The sequence below is a fragment of the Acinonyx jubatus genome, chromosome B2 (genome assembly GCF_027475565.1).
Source record: "Acinonyx jubatus isolate Ajub_Pintada_27869175 chromosome B2, VMU_Ajub_asm_v1.0, whole genome shotgun sequence".
Taxonomy (NCBI): Eukaryota; Metazoa; Chordata; class Mammalia; order Carnivora; family Felidae; genus Acinonyx; species Acinonyx jubatus.
In genome coordinates, this window is record NC_069385.1 from 40,594,942 (window position 1) to 40,616,731 (window position 21,790).

The 21,790-nt window shown below is 32.6% G+C and overlaps 1 protein-coding gene and 1 long non-coding RNA gene across 23 annotated transcripts in view; one reads left to right on the forward strand and one right to left on the reverse strand.

The window, feature by feature from the left end:
* The window catches only part of TRDN (triadin), a 385,182-nt gene that overhangs the window by 263,425 nt on the left and 99,967 nt on the right, over positions 1 to 21,790 (forward strand). For all 20 annotated transcript variants that reach the window (XM_053222303.1, XM_053222304.1, XM_053222295.1 and 17 more), the window contains 2 exons: positions 3,309 to 3,356; positions 21,649 to 21,699. In XM_053222303.1, coding sequence (XP_053078278.1) covers positions 3,309 to 3,356; positions 21,649 to 21,699 — 99 coding nt within the window. The remainder of the gene's footprint in view (positions 1 to 3,308; positions 3,357 to 21,648; positions 21,700 to 21,790) is intronic.
* Positions 17,052 to 21,790, reverse strand: part of LOC113598698 (uncharacterized) — a 67,788-nt gene continuing 63,049 nt past the window's right edge. For 2 of the 3 annotated variants that reach the window (XR_008298361.1, XR_008298362.1), the window contains one exon: positions 17,054 to 17,177. This is a non-coding gene — a long non-coding RNA (uncharacterized LOC113598698). Of the gene's footprint in view, positions 17,178 to 21,790 lie in introns of all 3 variants that reach the window. The other variant, XR_003419374.2, reaches the window with a different exon arrangement.

Here is a 21,790-nt window from a genome sequence, read left to right on the forward strand (position 1 = left end):
CAAATGTAGAGCAAAGAGAATTTCTCTCAGGACCAAAGGAGATTTCAGGTACCCTGTAGCACAGAAAAAGATTAAGCTCTTCTTTTGATTCCAGGAAGTTAGAAAATCACTTACTTAGATGAGCTATTTATTTCTAAAGTTTACTCTCCATAGGATTAGGCTTGATGAATTTTACATCAGAAGTAGAAGTGAAAGGATCATCATTTCATGCAAAATGTGTTATTTTCTGTACAGATAATCAATATTTTCAGTGACCTTTTCTGAGTAACAAAAAACTGCTATAAAGGGGACTATCCTCCTTTATTTAATATGAATGTAGAACCCATCATTGGAAAGAAAACTTGTTCTTTTTGTGTAAATCACAAATTGTTTACTTAGAGATATTTACTTTTCAAAGGATTAAAATAAAATAAGCTGAAAACTACATATTTGCTATACAATATTTATAATGGGTCTTCTGAACAAAATAATTATGAATAAGACTATATACCCATGGGCTTTATTATAATTAAAAATTATCAGTGTTTCATTTCCACTAATGTACCACACATTTTACTAGCTCCTTTATGTAAATAAAGTAAATTCTGACTCTAGTTTGGAATTCAAGGCCTTCTATAATTGGCCCTATCTTCTATTTTTGGATTATTCCATATCTACTTTGGGGAAACCTCTGCTTCAGATTAATTTGTTCACTTTCCTCTATGCATACCTAAGGATTTTATGCTCCTCTTTCTTCACATCTTATTGGCTACACCTAAAATCAGTCCTATTCCTAGAAAACCACCAATAGCAAAGCTTACCGATTTTCCCTCTCAATGCAAAACATTTCGTATTAAGACATATTGTTTGTCAATTAGCACATTTAATTGCTAAGCAAAAATATATTAATCACTTGTTATATTAGGAACAATGCTAGATACTGTAATAAATGCAAGCAATACGTTTCTAAATATCCCATGTATCAAAGAAAAAAAATGACAGTAAATTTTGGATATATGTTGATCTAATGTATGACAAAAGCATTACATTGAAACTTGGGATGCAGTTAAACAGTGTTAGGGTAAAACTTACACACTTTAACAATACTCATTAGAAAAGTAAAAAATCTGAAAATTGAATATCCAGAAAGCCAATAATTTTTTAATACAGAAAATTAAACCCAAAGAAAGCTGAAGGAAAAGAAATTAAAAAATGTAATAATAAAGGCTAATGAAGTAGTAAATTAAGTTGTACAATAGGGAAAGCAAAACAGTCAAAGTTAGAGTCTCCATAAAACCTAAAAAAGCTGATAGACTGTTATGAAAACTTATTTAGGAAAAAAAGAGAAAGCACCAAACATCAATATCAGAAAATTAAAAATAGGCATCATTACAGATCCTACAGAAAATTAAAAATAAGAACATTTTCCAATAAATGGACTCATATTTTGAATCCATAATCCATATTTGAATCCATAATTCAAATACATAAATACGGATTCATATTTTGAATCCATAATTAATCATTCTTCCCCAAAGAAATTTCTAGTCAGATAGCTTCACTGGTGAATTCTTTCAAGAATTTAAGGAAAAATTGACACTAATCTTACACTAAACCTTCCAGGAATCTAAAAAGAGAAAACATTCACTTATTTTATGGAGCTAGAATAACCTTGGTGCTAAAACCTGACAAGAACTAAAAAAGAAACATGCAAGCTACCTTCTTTGTGAACATAGAAGCATAGGCCTAAACAAAATATTAGCAGATCAAGTCTGAAAATATGCATGAAGGATAAAATGTCTTAAGGTTGGTTTTGTTTTGGGAATACAATCTTTAAAAAAAAAATGAATGTAATTAACCAGATTAATAGAATAAAGGGAAATTACATTCATCATAGTAAATGCATTTGATATAATTCGTCCCTAGAGTAGAAAGAAACTTCCTTAATCTGATAAGATATCTACAAACCATTGGCAAATATCATACTCAATGGAGAAAAATGGAAAGATTTCCAACTGAGAATTAGAACAACACAAGGATGTCTGTTATTACCACTTCTATTACATATTGTATAGATATTTTAGCCAGTGAAATAAGGTGAGAAAACGAAATAATATGTACAAGAATAGAAAAGTAATGAATAAAACTCATTACTTACTGATGAAATTATTATCTACTTGAAACAATCAAAAAGGTCTACAACTAAACTATTATGACTAATGAGTAAATTTAGCAAGTTTCTGTAAAAAAAAGTTATGTTACCCCCCTTCTCTGGTTCATGACATTTTTGTTGAAAAGATCATGGCCAGTTACATTGTAGACATTTTTGATTGCTTTGATTATTTCTTCAGAATATTATTCAATATATATTTTTATATACTGTATTTAATTAAACTGAAAGCTAAATCTTTGGCTTAACTGGATTCCAGTTGACTAGTTGGATGCTTTGGCAAGAACACTTCAGAGTGCACGACGCTGCATATCACTAAGAAGTCAGAATGTCCGGATATCCCATTATGAATGAATGGTTCTAAGTTTCATCAGTGGTTGTGTTGGTGACAACCACATTGCTTCATTTCAAAGTTGCATTTTCCTCCGTGCAGCTCTGTGGGGCGATACTTGGGTGTGATGGCAATATTCAGTCCCCTCACTCACCTTCATCAAACAGCTGCTAGTATCCTCTGCAGATCCTTACTTGAATCAATTATTTCAGTGGGGTATACTGATTTGGAGTGAATAATTTCTAGTGTTTTGATGTATAAATAGGTAGACAGTGAGTAGTCCACTGAAAGCAATAAATCTTAAAGAAAGCATAGTTCAGGATAAACAGCATCTTATTTCTCTTTTGGTTACCTGTGATTTTGGATGACTTTATTTAACATTTAAATGAATCTCAAGCATGACTACACTGTCCTTTCAGTTGATTAAGTTAAGTTAAGCTTGAATTTAAAACAGCATCTAGGTGACGTTTTCAAGACTCTGAATGACTCCAGCAATAACCTGGATTGTAAATCAATTAATCATAGTCCTGTCAAGTAGAATTCCTTGTAGAGCTTGTTTATCAAAGTAGAGTATAAAAGGAGAAAGTAGAAAGGGGCATGGAAAAACTAGTCAGAAGCCAAGAAATTATTTCTTTTTTCTCTAATTTTTTAACATTCAATTTGAAATCGGTTTCAATTGGTTTATAGAGAAATGAGAAAAGTTGAAAAACTCTAAAATAGCTTGTTTAGAAGAAAGAGCTGGCAACGAATGAGTTACAAAATGCATTTTTGAGCAGAAGCAGCATTTCCATCTTGAACTTTTATTTAAACCTTATCTCTGCCTTGCAGCTGTACCTGGAAAGAAGGAAGAGAAAACAACCAAGACAGTGGAGCAAGGTAAAAAAAAATGAAGGAGGTTGACATTATCTTCTTTAGAAAGACAACAACATGAGGAGGAAAGCACTGGATTCAGACAGGAGGAAGACAATAACCGTTCTATCTATTGCTCTCTATCACTGTCCTTGCATGCTTTTCTGTTTCAGGGAGGATGTGAGGCAGCAATCTGGGTTTTTGTTCTTTTGTATAACTAAACTTTGAGTATAAGTTCAGAGCAGGAAAACTCCACAGACTTCTTAATTATATCAGGGGAAATGCTGAAGATGATTGGGAACAAGGAAATGATCTGGGGTAACTGGTAGATATTTTTCTGTTTGCTTTGTGCTTTTACCACCACCTTACTGATCATAGTTTAAAGAATAAAGATGGCACAATTCAATTGATGCAAAAACAACATCTAATGCTTACAAAATAGTATGTAACACTTAAAGGGGAAAAACACCAAAAGTAAATTATTTGAGCTTATATTGTGACTTCAGCAAGTGATTCTCCCAAGAGGTCTGAAATTTTAATATTAAAAATCATAATGTTATAAGTAATGCATTTTATTTTTATTTATGCAGCTATATAGTACATATATCACTCCAAAATTTGCTTGATAGAAATGCAAGAGTAGAGTGAAAACATTTAAAGTGATGTTGGGCCTTCTGTTAGAGCTTAGCGTGCTAATAATTTTATTTATGATTCCCCCACCGTTTGTTTTTTCATCTATCATAATATATACTAGTTATTGTAATAAAACAGAACTAGTAATACTTTTGTCAAGAGTGAAATCAACATAATTTTTCCTCTGAAATTTGGGAGTAATTAAGTTCCTATTATCAAAAATGTAGCATTTTTGATATGAACAGATCAAGAAAATCCTTTAATTTCTCACATTTCAGAGAAGTAAGTTAAAGTTACGAATTCAACTAAGTTAAATGATTGGTCAAATATTTATTTCCTTGGGCTTTTCAAAACAAAATCAGATTACAATTATATTGAAAAGTTTTCAAATGAGTTTTGGCTTCTGGAGACTTCCTGAAATTTTAGAATTCAACAGAATGTTTCTATCAACTTCATTTGATGTGGATATTTCCATCTCTGACAAAGAAAGTAGAGGAATGGTACGACATCCAGTTTTAACTCGTTCACTTAGGCAAGGAAGGCCCTGAGCCTAAATTTCTTCTGGGGGAAAAAACAAAAACAAAAACAGAATGACTTCTATCTGACCTGCCTATTCAACAAGATGTAGAGCTCAAACAAGAAAACATGGGAAAAGATATGAAAAATGATAAATTCCTAGATAATTGCACAGTCCTTACATGAGCATATTTCCTTATCAAATCAACTTTACTACAGGTGAGATAAACTATCAAACCGTGTCAATTTAACTGTTTCATAGTTTTTTTTTCTTCTAGTATAAAGGTGTTCATTGCTCATCTTTGGCATTTGTAGCTTTGCTTTTAAAGCCAAAGCATATTAAGAGAAGACTGACAACAGTGTAAAATGCCCAACACTAGTACTTGTACCTAAAAAATAAGTGATTTAAACACAGATTGTTTATTTTTCTTACCTGCATGTTGGTGTCAGTTTCATTAATTCTATAATGTTTCCTCAGGTAGGTAGGAGACTCGAATTGGTTCTTAGAAATGTGAACTTACTTCTTCAGATAATTTTATAATTCGTTTTTTTTATGAAAGATACCTTTTATCATATAAAATCTTAGGCTTTTAGCTTGTATAAAAAATGAGGTTCTTTCAATGGCTCTTTTTATATTGACTTAGTAAATCATTTCAATTTAAATATCGTAAAGCAATAGCTTCATACAGTTCAACTATAAATACCATAAGAAATAGAATATTTGGGTAAATTGCATATTTTTGAGATGATATGTCTATGACTAATCATTGATATGAAAAATATATTTTGTGATTTAAAAAATCAAATGTTTATGTAAAATTAAGTCAATGATATTCTACAGATTTCATCAGAGTATTCTAAAATTTATTCATAAGATGAGGCTTTAAATCTATTTTGTACTTCTGCAGTTTTTAGTTATCTTTAGAAGCATAAATAATCTAAAACTAGTATATAAGGCATTGAAGTATGATTAAGTAGTTTTTAAAGTCATTTTTATTCATTTAAGCTTGTACTTGTAAACTTGCACTTGGAAAAAATATTATTTACAAACTCTTACTAGATTTAAAATACACTTGGTGATCTATATAAAATTGTGTATATTGAACCTCTGTACTTAGTCTGAATTATAATTGTACTCAGGACACATTGATTAAGCTAAACTTCACATTATGGGAAATTCATAGAGTGAAAGGTGGAATGAATTTTATTTTAACATAATGTAGTAAACTAGACATCATATCACGTAAGAAGTAGAAATTTAGTTAATCTAACTTCTGCAAAAGTCCAAAAATGTAACTCTATTTTATCTCTAACTCATGATGAACCATGTGTTTTTTTAGTTATTCTTTTTGTGAAGATCTTAAAATGGCTGGACTGGAATTTTGAGTATAAGGAAACACTTTATAAATAATTTCTCTACTTTAAAGGTGTACCTTTAAAGATGTACACACACACACACACACACACACACACACACACACACACACAACCACCACCATTAATTATTCCTCCTTGTTTAGAAATCAGTTACCTAGAAGTATCAAGAGATACAAATGTTTAATACAATAAATGTTGCTATCCTTGTAGTGAGAGCTAAGGAATGCCAAAGATAAAACCTTACAACATTTGCTAGATGCTGTGTGATACCATATGAGAATTCATCCTCAGATATCTATATTACATCTAGAGAAAGTACATCATGTTTCATTAAGCTTAACTTATTCATTTGTTGATATTTAACTTCTTATAATTAGTGAACATTTTGCTCCTTGGTATTCATTTTTGAAATTGACCTGCTTCCTATATCCCATTTACATTTCTTTTCAATCTTGCTTTCATTCAGAAGAAAAATTTTAGTAATATTTGTTTGTTACTAGACAGATAAGCAAAACAGTCACTCTAAGGAAGCATCCAGTGGCTTGCTACTTCCTGGGGCATGGAAGGACATCAGTCAAGACAATTAATTTAAAAAAAATACAATTAACTTTGAAGATCTGAACTCTAGATTGGAGTCACAGCATCTCTCTATTTTTAATTGTCTTCCTTCAAAGTGACTTAAATCCAACAGTGAGAAGGTAAAGGAAATAGTAATAAATTCAATCACTTGCAAATCATTTTTCCTTTTCTTTCATTCATTCACACATATGCATGACTTCACTTAAAGTCTTCTTTAAGAGTCTGTTCTAGAAGTCTGTAACAGTGCTGGAATACAGTAGGTGTTCAATGATATCTGTGGGTTGAATGAAAACCAAGAGATTTTTGAAGAAAGGACTATTAGGCGATCCAGATTTCAATGAACATGGCCTCTAAATAGTGTGCAATTAAAAGAATATTTCAGTTCATCAAAATATGATATCAATTAGTGAAGTTTGTCATATTTTAGAAACCAGGACATAAATGATTAAATTCTTCAGTTTTAAAGTGGAACTAGTAGAGAAAAAATAATAATTAAATATGTGTTATTCATTAACGACATCATGTTGTTATGATCTTTGCTGATGGTGTTGTTACGTAAACAAAATTGCCTGCAGTGAACAGTTATCATATGGATAAACATATTGAAAAATTAAATTGTAGTAATTGCAACTATTGTGAATTTCTTTAAAAACTTACAATGAAAGAGAAAGTTAAACAGTTGCCCAATTAATACAATAAATGATTCTAAATATAGAAACATTAGGCCTACCTATCATTTCCTTTCTTATTTTTACAACTGTGGAGCTGAATTAGATGATCTCTTACTGCTTCCAAGTGTAAAATTTTCTATTCAACAAAGTTTTTAAGTGGTGTTTCCTTACAACAGAATATAGAGTCTATTTCTTCTTTAAGGGAAGGCTAGTCTAGAAGGACTTACAGTTATAAGACTTGGAGATTCAAATGCTAAGGAAAACCACACTATAAACTTGAATACTTATGGATCCTTCAGTATCCTAAAAATAAACTGGAAGTTTCACTACAGACGTATTAAGTACAGTTTTCCATTCTCTTAACAATTAAAAATCACTTCAAAATCATTAAATAGAAACATGACAGGAAAATATTCACAAAAAAAGATTAAATAGAATTTACGTGCCTATTTACCACAAGAATAAATCTTAACACAATTAGTAATCATTTTATTCAGGATAAAACTGGAACATGTGGTTCATAAATGTATCCAATGCAGTTCCTTTCCTATAATAAAAAAATTCTGCCTTGCCTTAAATTGAGAAATGTTTCTGAATTCACAAACATGCTAATTTGTGTTCACCCGTAGAATTTCTGTCTTTCTTTGCCTTTGATTCTATTTTGTAAGCAATGGTGCCCTACATAATTGTATTAGTGTTTTAAGTTGTCGTAACAGCAGGTGAAACCCAAATGCTAATACATGCTTTGTGTTTTTGTCATTGTCTTCACTCATCTTTTCAGATTCTTCTGTTCTTTGTACATGCACTGGTCTACCTAGAATATGTGATGTGTACTTGTTGTAGATTTATCCCATATTTTCAAGTGAATGTTAACAATAAGAGTAATGATTTCCTGACAGAAAACTATTTATTTAAATAAGTAATGTTTATATTTTGGTGTGTTAACATTATTTTTAAAAGATTAGTATTATGTTTAAGATCAATGGAGTAAAATTGAAAGTTTAGTTAATACAAGTTGTATTTACTATTTGCTTAATGTGTGATTATAAAATACCCTATTTGCACATGTGGACTAAGTCATGCTGTTGACCCTCAATAAATGTTAAATGATAACAATACTATTGATTCCTGTGAATTCCAAACTTTTTGACAACAGTTTGTGCTTTGATTGTTTAATATTTATTGAGCGCCCACAACAGACTAGGCGCTGGGGAATGGGTGTGAGGAACATGAAGTGGGCTACAGAGAGAAGATGGTTTACATGTGGAGCTTATACAGCATGTGAAAATGAGTATACTCTGCATATTTGTGTTTTTATATATTTTTGAGAGAATCTTTAGCAATTCTCCACTGTCCCTCTTGCCCACATAGCACATATCACTTTTTTTTTTTTTACGTTTATTTATTTTTCAGAGAGAGAGAGCATGCCTAGGGGAGGGGCAGAGAGAGGGAGAAAGAGAATCCCAAGCAGGCTCTGTGCTGTCAGCACAGAGCTCTATGTAGGGCTTGACCCCACCGACTGTGAGGTCAAGACCGGAGCCAAAACCAAGAATCGGATGCTTAACTGACTGAGCCACCCAGGCACCCCCACATTTCACTTCTTACTCTTATTTTATTTAATACTTTTAGAATGTTCTTACAATTATTTTATCTTATGTATAGGAAATTCCTTTTAATAAACAGACAAATCTAAATCCTACTCATCACAGCAGAACAACATCTATTCAGAAGAAATTTTTATTGTTACATTGATCTCCTGCAGGGTGCCACATTCTGCCATGAAACATTTGGTTCATGTGATTCACACATGTATTAGTAGGAATGCCATTCAGTGCCAAAGAGAATTCCAGCCCAATAAAGGAAAAATGTATGTCAATGCTGTTGACAAGATTTGGAGGTGATGCTATGAGACACATTGTGCTGTACCTTTTTCTCTCAAAGTAAAAGCTTCTTTCTTATTAATGATCCATTTTCTCTAAAAAGCTAATGTGTGACTTGATCACTCTTACTTTATGCAGGATATACTAGAGGCAAGTACAGGTCACACAGGGAAATCATGGTAATGTCCAATTTCTGTTTCCATGCAGGTATTCTGCCTTTCATTATCATGAAAATGAATTATTCATCTGCCTATCTAGCCTCTGTGACCAATTTTTTTAGAGATTCTGAGCATTTTATGAAGAGGCACACTAACACTTCAAGATTGCCCTAGGAACCTCCCTTTACACTTCATACTGGGGTCACCAATCTTAACACCAAGTAACCTTATTAACTGCAGGTCAGAGATACTGGTATATAGATGAACTTAATTACTGGAAATTATCAGAACAGACAACATACCCTAAAGCAATGTGTCGTTCCTACTATGCCTGCATTTTACTCTTACCATGATTTATCAAAGTAGTTTCTTAATGCAAATATTACCAATCTTTTAGTTTCCTAAAAGTAACATTTTTACATCAAATGTGTGCTCTTGCTTCACTCATAAGTCTCAAACCTTCTCTTGATTTACCTTCAAACGAAGCTTCATGTAAAAATAATAGAATGAAATTTTGAACCATTTCTTAAAGCCCCGTCAAATCTAATTGTAAATATGAAGAAAGTTGTCATATGATCTGTGAATTTAATGGTAATGAACTTCAGATGTCTTTTGTCAATACTTAATATAATTTTATAATTTTAAAACAGTGAAAATATGCATTCTTATTATCTACGTCTTAATATTAGGTTGATAGTTCCTTAAGTCATCCTTAAATCTGTAATATGCCATTTTTATTCTCCTCATAGTGAAATTCACTTATAGATCTTATTTTTCCTAATATATAATTTCAATAACCATCACCCAGATTTGGCATGTAAAAATATTTTTTAATTATTTAACATAGATATTTGGAATTTAATATTTTGTTCACCAGTGAGAAAAATCAACTTTGTTTGTTTCTTTGATACCCTAGGCTAGATTGTATAAAGGAATGTGGAAATGCATCATAATATTTACCATACAACACATCATGAAAATGCCTCCTTACAAGCTCAAGTATATCAAGCTGCTAATTATGTCTTATTTTTCTATTAATATTTCCTTCCACTCTTGTTATTATCCTGAGGCCATATATGGGTTGGATCTTTTTTTTTCCCTTAGAAATCTTTAGTAGAAAGTAGATTATAAACTATGTAGCAAAGTTTACTGGTTAGAACAAGTGTTGTTTCCTGCGACTTTTTGTTCTTTTTACTGACTTTTCCTTCATTTATAAATCAATTTTCTATTAAAGACCTATTTATAAAAAAAAATTGGCATACACTACCTTGAATAAAATTGTGTAAAAACCAATTGTTATGCTACATCCTGTTAAGCTCCATTCTCTAAAAATCAAATTGCAAAATCATATGAAATAGCCCCACATAAAAATGCATTCTTACTTTCTCCTTGTTGTAAATGAAATTATACATTTTAGGTGAAATAACTTCAAGAATGAACATGAAAATTTTATGAACAGTCTATATAAAATTTACCTGTGCCTTATTGGTTATTACCACCCCAATTTTTCATAGAATGATGATGTAGTATAAACTGATTAAAAAGTAATTCTTTTAAAAAAATGAAAATTTAATTCAGATCTTCTTTGGAATTCTAAAATGGCAAAATATGTTAAGAAAATTTTTCATTATTATAACTTGCAAAGTTTGAGGTTTTTTTTACTTGATTCTTATACCAGGGGGAAAAAAAAGATACTAATCAGATTACCCATACAAAACATCTATATTGTCCTTAAAATCTTGATAATAAATAAATAAATAAATAAATAAATAATAAAAGTCATTGTGAATAATTCTTAACTTGGAGTTAGCACTTGTATTGTGGCCCTTGGGGGAAAAAAAACTGAAGAAAGCCAATGGTGGTTAAAAATGTCAGCCTCCTTGAACAGTGCAGTACAGAGGTATCTCAAAATAACATGTATAGCTTAGTCTACCTTTCCTGTAATTTATCCAGTGACATTAGGTTAGTCACCTGCCTTATCTAGCCTTTTTTCTAAGCCAAGATTATTTCACTAAGCAATCTCTAGAGGAACTTCCAGTCATAATATTGTCTATTTCTCATCTGTAAAAAATATCTCTTATGCTTGAGATATTTCCTCTTTGCTCCAAATGCTGGAGCATAGACTTATTTTCTGATTGCAAGTACAATCTGTACAAAAGTATATGCAAGGAAGTCAGATTCAGATTCTAAAATTATAATGTTTAAAAATGTTTTATAGGGGTGCCTGGGTGGCTCAGTCGGTAGGGCGTCTGACTTCCGCTCAGGTCATGATCTCGCAGTTCCTGAATTCAAGCCCCGCATCAGGCTCTGTGCTGACAGCCCAGAGCCTGGAGCCTGCCTCGGATTCTGTGTCTCCCTCTCTCTCTGCTCCTCCTCTGCTCATGCTTGTCTCTCTCTGTATCAAAAATAAATAAAAACATTAAAAAAATAAAATAAAAATGTTATATAAATCTACTAAAAAGAATTATATTATTTTAAGTTTTTATTCTGTTTACATTTCAAAATATACACCTAAATAATACTTAAAAATCAAAAAATACATCTCTGGAGCAAAGCATGCTATTGGATATTTAATTTATGGACGTGAAGATTCTCTAAATGTGATTTAACCAAAGGTATCAGTAACAATGGCACACAAGATGTAGAAATTATGCCTTTGAAACACACACACACAAAAGAAACTATAAAAAATGAAACAGAAGATATTGTCTCTGGAGATAGGACAATGTGGAGAACATAACTGTGGGTGGTTTCAGTTTTGGACTATTTCCAAACAAAATTGCAATGACTTTCTATGTATTGTTAGTTTAGTATGTATAATGAACAAAACTTGATTAATTACATTGACATGATACCAGAAAGAATGTTTGCATTTAGCATCTTTAAAGACTCTTCATCATTGGAAGACTATAAATTTAAATTCATTAGTAGGATACTGTAGATCCCTTCGTCACCAATTCTCAGTGTGACTTTCAAGCTTTTCCTCACTGCTTTTTCCCTACTTTGTATATCCAGAGATCCCGCCACATGAACTTTCACCCTCCATGGTTTGCTTATGTTGGAGATAGCTTTCCAATTCTTTGATGACAAACCCTTTATCCAGTTTCAGAATCCACTGCAAATGGCAGTGCTTCTGTGATATCTTTTCTCATTCCATCAGCTAGAGTTAATCCATATGCTATGGGCCCAGTGCCCTGTGTATGTGTCTGTATCATCCATATTGATGCATTCTGGCATTAAATGAACTCAGTGCAATCATTTGTGCTTTCCCAGCTCCCAACACAAAAGAGGCACTGAATAAATGTCTACTAAATAGATTGAGTTAATCTTTATAAAATACAAAAAATGTATCCTCCTTTTAAGTGAAGTCCCAAGTGAAGGAATCTAAATAGACAAAGGTCCTTGTTTGGGTAGAGGGATCACTTTGTCACATTGATTAGCACTGTATGAAATAGAATTTCTAGTTTGTTGAAATGGCATTAGCTTTTGTTTTACCTCAATTAAATCCCCTTTGGGAGTCTTGAACCTCAATTTTCTTTTCCATGTGTATATATATCTCTAAGTTTAAAGTAATGTTAGATTAGAGATTTCTTAAAAAATATATATATAATGGAAATCTAAAGTATAAGCAAATAAAATAAAACAGCAAATAAAAAAATTTACACCATGACCAAGCGGGACTTATTCCAGTATGCAAACCTAGTTCAACATTTGAAAAACCAATTAATATAATTCATCACATCAACAAGCTAAAGAAGAAACACATGATCTATCAATAGTACAGAAAATCACTTGACAAAATCTAGCACCCATTCATGATAAAAAAAAAAAAACCCTCAGCAAGATAGAAATACAACAGAACTTCCTTAACTTGATAAAGAATGTCTACAGAAAACCCACAGCTAACATCAGGGTTAACTATGAGCAGCTAAAGGCTTTACCACCAAGATGAGAAAAATGGCAAGGATATCACGTCTAACCACATCTATTCAACATTGTACTAAAAATACTAGTTAATTAAATAAGACAAGAAAAGGAATAAAACTCTACCACCTGGGAAAGAGGAAATAAAACTGTTAACATATGATGTGATTATCTGTATAAAAAAAATCCAAAGAATCAAGAAAAGCTTCCTGGAACTAATCAGTAATTATAGCAAGGTTTCAGGATACAAGGTTAATATACAAAAGTAAATTGCTCTTTTATATGCCAGCAATGAAAAATTGGAGTGAACAAAATTAATAATGCAACACCATTTACCTTAGCAACAACAAAGGAAACATTTAGATATAGATCTAATAGGATACTTGTAAGATTTACATGAGGAGAACTACAAACCTCAAATGAAAAAATAAAAGAATGAAATAATTGAGAGTTAATGGGTAGGCAAACTCAAAATTGATAAGATGTCAGTTCTTCCCAAACTGATCTATAGACTCAATACAATCATATAAAAATTACAGTGGATATTGACAAACTGATATTTATGGCTATCAACAAATTGATTTTACATTTTATACAGAAAAACAAAAGACCCAAAGTAGCTAAGACAATAGAATTAAAAAGTTGGAGAAATGACACTACTACTTCAGCTGTAGCTATAATGCTATAATAAACAACACAGAAATATTGCTATTATTGCTGAAATAATAGACAAATAGATCAGTGGAACGGAAGAGAGAGTCCAAGCAATAGACCCACAAAAATACAGTCAACTGATCTTTGACAAAAAAAGCAAAAGCAGTTCAATGGAGAGAGTATAGCCTTCTCAACAAGTGGTGCTAGAACAATCAGACATCCACAAGCAGAAGAAGAAGGAGAAGGAGAAGGAGAAGGAGAAGGAGAAGGAGAAGGAGAAGGAGAAGGGGAAGAAGGAGAAGGAGGGGAAGGAGAAGGGGAAGGGGAGGGGGGGAAGAGAAAAGGAAGCAGAACAAGTAGCTAGACACAGATTCTACAACCTTCTCAAAAAATCATCTCAAAGTACATCATAGACCTAAATGTAAAACTATGAATCTCCTAGAAGATAACATAAGAAAATCTAGGTGGTTTTGGGTTTTGGCAATGACTTTTTAGGTACAACATTAAAGGCAATATCCATGAATGAAAAATTCATAAGTTGGACTTCATCAAAATTAAAAACTGTTCTTCAGAAGATTCTGTCAAGAAAAAAAGAAAATTTGAAGACAAGACACAGAATGGGAGGAAATATTTGTAAACCACACATCTGATAAAGGACTATTATCTAAAATACACTGAGAACCCTTAAAACTCAACAATAGGAAAATAACTCCTTTTAAAAATTGGCAAACGATCTGAACAGCTAGTTTACCAAAGAAGATATACAGATAACAAAAAGCATATGAAAAGATGTTTGATGTCACACATTAGGAAATTAGAAATTAAAACAATGAGATGCCACTACATACTTATTTGAATGGCTGAAATTCAAAACACTAAAAACATCAAATGTTGAGGAGTATGTGAAGCAACAGGAATTCTTATTCATTGTTAGAGGGAATACAGAATAGTACACCCACTTTGGATATCAGTTTGGTGGTTTCTTATAAAACTAAATGTAGGGGCGCCTGGGTGGCGCAGTCGGTTAAGCATCCGACTTCAGGCAGGTCACGATCTCGCGGTCCGTGAGTTCGAGCCCCGCGTCGGGCTCTGGGCTGATGGCTCAGAGCCTGGAGCCTGTTTCCGATTCTGTGTCTCCCTCTCTCTCTACCCCTCCCCTGTTCATGCTCTGTCTCTCTCTGTCCCAAAAATAAATAAACGTTGAAAAACAAAAATTAAAGAAAAAAAAACACCTAAATGTAATCTTACTATATGATCCAGCAATCATGCTTTTTATTGTATGCCAAAATGACTTAAGAACTTATGTTCATGCAGAACATGCAAACAAATATTTATACCAGCTTTATTCATAGTTGGTAAAATTTGAAACCAACAGATATATTGTTCCATGGTGTATATATAATTAACCTCTGATACATCCATACAATATTTTTTACAGTGCTAAAAATGCATGAGCTATCAAGTCACAGACGTAGAAGAACCTAAATTCTACTTCTAGGTAAAAAAAAGCCAATCTTAAAAGTCTTCTTATTGTATAACTCCAACTACATGATATTCTAGAAAAGGTAAAATTATGGAGATAGTAGAAAGTTCATTGGTTTTTAGAGGTTTCAGAAGAGAGAGGGATGAGTCAGTGGAGCATAGTGATTTTTAGGGCAGTGAAACTATTCTTTATCATACTATAATGGTAGATTTATGTCACTATAACTTGTCAAAATCAATAGAATGACCAAAACGAATAGTGAATATTAATGTTAATTGTGGACTTTGGTTGATAATGATGTATCAGTGTTGGTTTATTGAATTATAACAAATGTATCATGCTAATGAGAGATATTGATAATAGGGGAGGCTGTGTGTGTTAAGGGTGGGGGTATGTCAGAGCCCTGTGTACTTCTCATTCAATTTTGCTGCAAACATTAATCTGCTCTAAAAATCATTGAAGTTCATTAATTTTTAAAAAGCATATAAATCTCAATAAATTAGTCCATTAGATGAATTTCAAAGTATTATATTTTGAGATTCTATACCATGAATAATGGGAGGATTCATACAAAACCCTGCTTACTTTTTATTATATTAATAATTTTTTTAATTTTTTTAAACGTTTATTTATTTTTGAGAAAGAGACAGAGCACAAGTGGGGAAAAGGCAGAGAGAGAGGGAGACACAGAATCGGAAGCAGGCTCCAGGCTCTGAGCCATCAGCCCAGAGCCCGACGCGGGGCTCGAACTCACGGACCGCGAGATCGTGACCTGAGTTGAAGTCGGACGCTCAATCGACTGAGCCACCCAGGCGCCCCTATTAATATTAATAATTTTTAAGTTAACATTTTTGTTATATTCAATTATATTTCTTCAAAATTTCTGTGTGTCATCTCATAAAATAAATTTCATGTTTGAATGCTTAAACTATAATGAGACTAATTTCTGAGATCTCACATAAATGTGTTTATAGAAGAGGAGTTCTAATTATGAAAAGAGGTTCAAAAGAAAATACAGAGTATGGATAGTGAATATTATTGTAGTTAAAATAGAATATATTCTATTTAAAAATGAATAGATCATTAGAGATTATTTTAAACATTGAAATAAGTGTATAAATTTACGTGTTTCAGATTATTAACATTGGAAATTCACCATCTAAAATTTCTTGATAACAAAAAGTAAAGTGTTAGGTTTAAGCTTCCAGGAAAAAAATGCTAGGCAAATATTAGGTTGAAATATACACTTTTTTTGCCCAGGAAAACTGTCAAATATCAACAATTTCATTTGACTTCGATACCTTAGCCAGGTTGGGATTGCAAAATTGGGCAATAACTAACCACAGAAGGTGGTTATAATGATTACTGGGCTTAAATGTAAATGTTAAAGGGTAATTTTCCTAATAAGATGTAGTCAGCACAAAATTTGGAAAATTTATTAATTTATTCAATAAATAGTTACTGAATTCTTAGTGTGTGCCAGATGGTTCTGATTCAGAAGTATTTGGAAGGTTGTGGCGAATGGGTAGTTATGGAGAACATTGATAGGACGTTGTGATGCAAACATGCTCACTGATCATTCTGAGGAGGCATCTGAGATGCTATCTACTTTATAATCCACTATTCTCTCAGTGCATAATATTTAGCTCTAACTTTGTAGTTTGATAGTCTGGATTCAAGTTTCCCACTACTGCTTAGTAGCTGTGATCTTGGGCAAGTTTTTACCTCTCTTAGCTTGGTTGTCAATCTATGAAATGTAGATAGTACCTAACTCACTGAAATGAGTGAGAAATTAAAGAGATTTGTTTCAGTCAGCTTGAGGTTCCTATAACAAAAGCAGCACAGACTGAGCGGCATACACAGAAATTTATTTATCACAGTTCTGGAGGCTGGGGAGTTCAAGATCATAGTTCCAGTCAATTGGGTTCCTGGTGAGAGTCCTCTTCCTGGTTTGCAGATAGATGCCCTCATTCCTGATTTGGTAGAGAGAGAGGGAGAGAAGGAGAGACAGAGACACAGATCAGCTCTCTTTTGCCTCTTTTACAAGGGCACTATCTCATTCATAAAAGGCTCTGATCTCATGACCTAATCACTTTTCAAAGCCCCACCTGCAAATACCATTATTTTGGGTTTTAGGTTTCAACATATGAATTTTGGAGGGACACAAACATTCAGTTCATAGCAAAATCATATGTAAAATGCTTAACAATATAAAGTAACGTTTTATCATTGTATGTGAGTGCAGGAATGGCCAGACTTAGCTTTGCCTGCCCCCAAGCAAATTACAGTCCTATAATGATATTTTTTCTTGAAACAAATGTGAGAACTTTGACATCTTGGCCAAACATTATTAGATGAGAAAAATTTTATGGCTAATAAAGTTTTCTTTGAAAAACAAAATCTTTTGTAGTAGATTTAGGGCTCAGTAGCTAATTCTGTGCCTAGGAGGTCCTAGTTTATCTTGGGTCCCAAATATTTAAAGAAGTGATTTTTTTAATCACTGAATATTGCTGATATTTCTGCAAGAGCTGGGCAGAGATGAACCAAAATGACTAAAATGCACCCCACTGAAGTAATTCCCAAAATTCTGATCAGTATTCAGATTAGTAGCGTGTAATGAGGGCCAGAATATAAAGGTATGTGCAGAGTCTACTTTTTGCAGCCGAACTACTGCAGCATAAAATCATCATAATTATAAAGTTCAATCAGAATTTAAAGGAAAGAGGTATTTAGACGATTTTAGGAGAGTCCCTCAACTAGGATAATTTGAAAACTTATACTATGGTAGGGAAGAGCAGGGAAGAGCTGGCCAAAAGCGAGAATACTGAATCCACTGGACAAGACTTTCTCCCCCATGGGGACTGCAAGATGTGTATTAAACAAGTCCTACATCTGTTAGTTGTTTTGAATGTTATGCTGTGCTCTGTGTCAGTCTTAATATACTAACACAGCCCAGTTTGCCTAGATCTCTACAGTGCTTGAGTAATGCAAGAAAGCTCTTTGAATGTGTATTTATAGTATTATATGGTTGGGTCTTTCTGAGCTCACTAACCTTCCAACTCTGGACTGATTATATAGCTAAACTTTCAAAGAACAGTATAATTTGCCTTATTTAAATTATTTCAGGAATACCTCACCATAGTCTCCAGTTGCTGACAACATTGTCCAGATGTCATTCAAACAAATTTTATATTATGCTTTTTAATTAGGCCGTCCAATTAGAGGTAAATGATAATGTTGGTTACAAAATCATATTCTTTTTTAAAAAAATGCGAAGGCTAAGAAATAAATAATAACAAATAGATTAAAAAAGATACCAACATATAAATATAATTGAATTGGAAATATTTTTAATTAAGGATACTTAAACAGATATTTAGAGAAAAACATTCTAAAATATTACAATTACATTTGTCAAGTTCTTTAGCCCACAGAATAGGGAATGATTAAATATATCATTAGCACCAAGAGAAAGTTCAAGACAGCCTCTGATCATGTCATACTTAATTACAAAGTTAATGGACAGTGTTCCCAGTAAAATTAAACTCTGACAACATCTTTTAAGGAGCACTAAAACTTATGATCAAATAAATATCAATACATTGTATCTTTCCCCATGGGAATTATAATCATAGTATTTTAAACCATTTAGAGAACTTAAGAATGCTTTCTCTGTATTGATTCATAAAATTTATATTTTGGAGTTTGTAAAATGTATTAAATTCTATAAAACGCCTTTTCTAAAATATCTCTGATTGTCAAAAATTATGTCCAAATGAACATAAAACAATGACAGATGCATGTAGATCATTCACATATTAACTATTTTAAAAATTCATGCAATTAATCAAAATTAAATCACTTTAGGAACAATATTGTATCACTTTAGGAAGGAATAGAAACGTTATGAAACAACTTTAATACTTTCGATGCTATATGATGTATATTAATAGTCATATCCAGGAAATTATCAGGTATCATTAAACTTATAAATGGAGCTCTCTAAGGGTGCCTGGGTGGCTCATTCAGTTAAGTATCTGACTTCAGCTCAGGTCATGAACTCGCAGTTTGTGAGTTCGAGCCCCACGTCGGACTCTGTGCTAACAGTCAGGGCCTGGAGCCTGCTTTGGATTCTGTGTCTCCCTCTCTCTCTGCCCTCCCATGCTCACACTGTGTATGTGTCTCTGTCTCTCAACAGTAAATAAACATTAAAAAATTTTTAAACACATTGCTTGGGGTTCAAAATATTTGTTTGTGCTAGAGAAAACCTCTAGTGCTGATTTCCTTTGCTACAATATTATCCATTATTTCAGTCTTCTGTTTTGCCTGTTTTGTAGACATTAAAAAAAAATTCTAGAAAGAAACACTGTTGTTATAAATACATTTTATCTTCCACAAGACCATGTTAGAAGAAAAAGCCAATGCTATTTTATTTTTGTGTATTTTGATCAGACATATTTAGGCCCTTAAATTAAAAAAAAAAGTTCCTGAACTTACTGAAATCGAATATGTTTCTCTTAAAACAATTTTTACCCAGTAAGTTTTTGAAACTTGACTTGCACTGCTATTTTGAACACAGTTTGTGTGAGTTTTAAACATCTTGCGATAGCTAAGCAAAATTTATAAAATTAAGTTTCTTACCACCAATATGTGAATAATATTTCAATATTGGCAATTTATATAAGATCAGATTTGAAACATACAAGTAAAAAATTATAACCCATTGGTCTCTTTTTCAATTTGCCTGTATTATTAAGAAAATAATTTTTAACTTTCTGGTTTATTTTGCCTCTGTATACTTAGATTATTCACTAAGTAGGGTCAGTATGTATAAGTAAATAAGATTTGTTGGGGCATTCAAAATTCATTTTACTGATTGTATTATTTGTTTCCATTTATAAATGAGACTGAAGGTTGCTTTGCTTCTGCAACAGTTGCAAATTATCTGTAGTTCACCTGTATTTCCAAGTATTTGCTAGACATTTGCTCTTTTGGTTGTCTTGTAGCTACATGAAACAAAATATATTCAAAACAAACATGATATCTTTCTCCAAAGTCTTCTATTTCTTACATTTTACATTTCAATTGATAGCAGACTATCCTTCCGTAAAACATGTACAACTCCTGAAGTTATCCTCAGCATTTTTTCATCTGTTTTATATCCTACATCCAGTTATATTGCTAAATTGACATTGCCTAACCAGTGAGACTCTACTCAATTTAGGAGGCTTATACTCAAATGGCATCTTCTCATGAAAGCCATCTCAATTATAAAGTAGAGTTAATTAATCATTTCTCTGTTGTTTATGGAGTTTCACTGTTTATGGAGCTTCGCAGGAGAACTTACCACACACTGCAATATTTTGCTATTTATTAGCTGGTGGTTTCAAGTGCTGTTTCTGTGTACAGACCACTCCAAAACTTAGGGAGTATAAAATTATAGCTAGTTTTACTGTGCTCATGATTTAGAGGGTCAGAATTTTAGGAGGGATCAAGTAGGCAGTTTTTACTTGGGTATCTCATGTGCCTGTAATCAAACATAGTCTTAGGGCTATTGACTGGGCTGTGTATATGTAGCTTTTCCAACATGGTGGTGTTAGTTGGATTACTGACATGGCAACTCGCTTCCTCAGGGCTACTGTCCCTAGAGAAGCAGATGGAAAGTGCATGATCTTTCATGATTAACCCAGGAAATCACATAGCATAATTTCCATTACATTCTGTTGGTTAAGGTGACTCAGCAAATGGACAGATGACCAGCTCACGCCACCCCATTCTTTCTGCTGTCCTTCTAAAATGTGTCTTTCTCTCAATTTCATCTATATCTCTCTAAACCTTTTCCATTTTCAAGGTCTCTCTCAGTATCACCTGCCTTCCAAAGCCTTTCCTGATCTTATCATTCAGCTATAAGAGCCAGTACCTTTGTGGTTGAGTACAGAAAAATATCAGTTATATCTCAGGTCTCCTGTCATGAGCCACATGACCTTGGAAAAGTTATTTAATCCTTCCATGTGAAAAACAGAAATAGTAACAGGATCTACCTACCATACAGGGTTGTTACGAACAGTGAATGACCAAACAGTAGAGAGCATTCCCTATGATATATAGTATAGACAATGTTAGCTACCATTGTTATATCTTCTTTCCTCAAAGCCTATAGCATTTTATTTGTATCTTTTATGTGTCTATCATAATCTTCCAATTGTGATAATAATTTGTGGGCTTATTTTGTGTCTTTTGCATATTTTGCATGTGTTTTATAGGCAACTTGTGCCAGTTGATATGTCTGTCTTGAATATCAACTCAGAGCCTCTCTGAGTCTTTAAGCCTCAGTAAAAAAAAAAAAAAGCAAAACAAGAAAACAAAACAAAACATGAAAAACTTGCAGTTTTTTTCCTCTCTGTGATTCCTTGTAAACTTTTCTCCCTATGATTCCTCCTGCAGAAATTAAAAAAGAAAAATCCGGGAAGACTTCCTCAGTTTTGAAGGATAAAGGTAATAGAGTCAATTTGATGTAACACTAGTATTTGATATAATACTAGAAATTTGTTAGCAAAACTATCTGAAAGAGTCCACAGTACCTTAG